A 1,977-nucleotide genomic window follows, 5' to 3' on the forward strand; every position below is an offset into this window, starting at 1 on the left:
TTCTAAGAAAATGTTTTCTACTGCTCAAAATAAAGCATTTACAGCTAAAACTTTTAAAATGAGAAATGTTTGGTTTTCTGCCTTTATATAATTCATAGGGAGTTTTAGATATCATGGCCCTTATTGAAACTCTGTTTAGAATATAGGCCACTATATTGACAGCTTTTGCCTAAGAATACTTTAGTAAATTATTTTCACAAAGCATGGTTTAAGCCATTTCTTTTGAAGTTCAATTTTTTCTCTCAACAACCTCATTTTGTTGAGGTGTTCTAGATGCAAAAAAGTTGTGATTCAACCCTTTTTCATTACAAAAGTTTTCAAATCATCTCTTTTAAACTCACCTCCATGATCACTTTTGATGCTAACAATGAGAAGTCTTTTTTTTATTCTGAACTCTCTTACAATGATTTGCACATGCAAGTGGTGCATCATTTTTGTGAGCAAAGAAGTAGACCCAAATATATCTACAATAGTCATCAACTATCACAAAACCATATAATTTACCTTCTAAGCTAGATATGTTGATTGAACTAAATAAATCAATATGCAACAATTCAAGAGGTATAGAAGTTAAAATAATCTTTTTGGCTTTGAAAGATGTTCTAACTTGTCCTAATTGGCAAGGATCACAAATCTGATCATTCTCAAATTTAAGTTCAGGTAATCCCATAACCAGATTTCTTCTCATTAGTTTTGAAATGGTATACATGCTTACATGTCCAAGTCTTCGATGCCATAACCAGCTATCATTTTCATCATTTACCATAAGACATGTCTCACCGTTTAGCTTAAAATCTTTAAGAAATATAACATACATATTTTTTATTCTTTTTCCTATGAATGAAAGTTTGTTGGTACTAATATCTATAACTTAACTTTTATATGAATCAAAACATACCTTAAAACCTTTATCACACAATTGACTGATCCTTAATTGATTATGCATTAAGCCTATAACAAATAGCACATGATTAATTTGAACATGAGAATTTTTACCTATAGTTCTTATTCCATGAATTCTACCTTTTGAATCATCTCCAAATGATACTGTGCCTCATTTTTTTCTTATCCAGTTAAGCAAACAGCATTTCATTTTTAGTCATATACCTTGAGTAGCCATTATCCATGTACCATGGTTGCTTCTACTTTAGTTGAGCTTGTGAACATATGTCTTCTCGGTTTGGATTAACCTACAAGATAAATTTTTAGTTTTTCTTAACAAGTACCCATACTTTAATGGGTCCTTGAAGGTTAGTTGCTACATAAGAGCCTTTAGTACCCAAATCATTTTTGTTCTTTGAGTGCTCTTTTTTCTATAACAATCATAAGAAAGATAACTTTTTTTACCACAAACATAATATCTAGATGAGAAACCATCAGAATTTCTCTTAAAGTTTGTATTTCTTCTTGATGTTTCTTTTCTTAAATCCTTAAGAGCAATGTTTTCATCAATTTCCTTTTGCAATGCTTTAGTTCTGTTTTCAAGTTCCAATTTCAGAACTTCAAAATTTGTTTTAAAGTGTTCTAGTTCAGTTTGAAGAAAATTTCTTTGTTCAAAAATAAAGTTGAAATCACGCCTTATCTTTTCTAAATCATTTTTAAGAGATGTAGTCTTTCTTTTTAAAGCCTTATATTTTGATACAAGCTTTTTAAACTCATCACAAAGACATTCATATTCTTCTTCAAATTTATCAATTGAAATATCACAAAGAGCAGAAGATACCTCAGATTCATCATCTTTGGCCATCAGACATAGGTTTGCTTTTTCTTCCACTTTCTCTTCTTTAACTTCTGAACTTGAAACATCACTATCAAACTAGGTTACAACCACAATAGCTTCTTTGATTTTCTATTTTTCTTGGGAATTTCCTCCTTTAGCAAGGGGTATTCTGATTTGAAGTTTTCAAGTTTCTTGCACTCAAAACTTATAACATCTTCCTTCTTATCAAACTCATTTTTATTTTTAGTTTTCCATGA

The 1,977-nt window shown here is 29.9% G+C and overlaps 1 protein-coding gene across 1 annotated transcript in view; it reads right to left on the reverse strand.

The window, feature by feature from the left end:
* Positions 1-1,120, reverse strand: part of LOC110412288 (G-type lectin S-receptor-like serine/threonine-protein kinase SD3-1) — a 3,219-nt gene extending 2,099 nt beyond the window's left edge. The window contains exon 1 of the mRNA XM_021422817.1: positions 1,108-1,120. Within this exon, the coding sequence (XP_021278492.1) occupies positions 1,108-1,120 (13 nt within the window). The remainder of the gene's footprint in view (positions 1-1,107) is intronic.
* Positions 1,121-1,977: the final 857 nt, after the last annotated feature.

Source organism: Theobroma umbraticum, unplaced genomic scaffold (assembly GCF_002168275.2).
Source record: "Theobroma umbraticum cultivar Fairchild unplaced genomic scaffold, ASM216827v3 scaffold_95.0, whole genome shotgun sequence".
Lineage (NCBI taxonomy): Eukaryota > Viridiplantae > Streptophyta > Magnoliopsida > Malvales > Malvaceae > Theobroma > Theobroma umbraticum.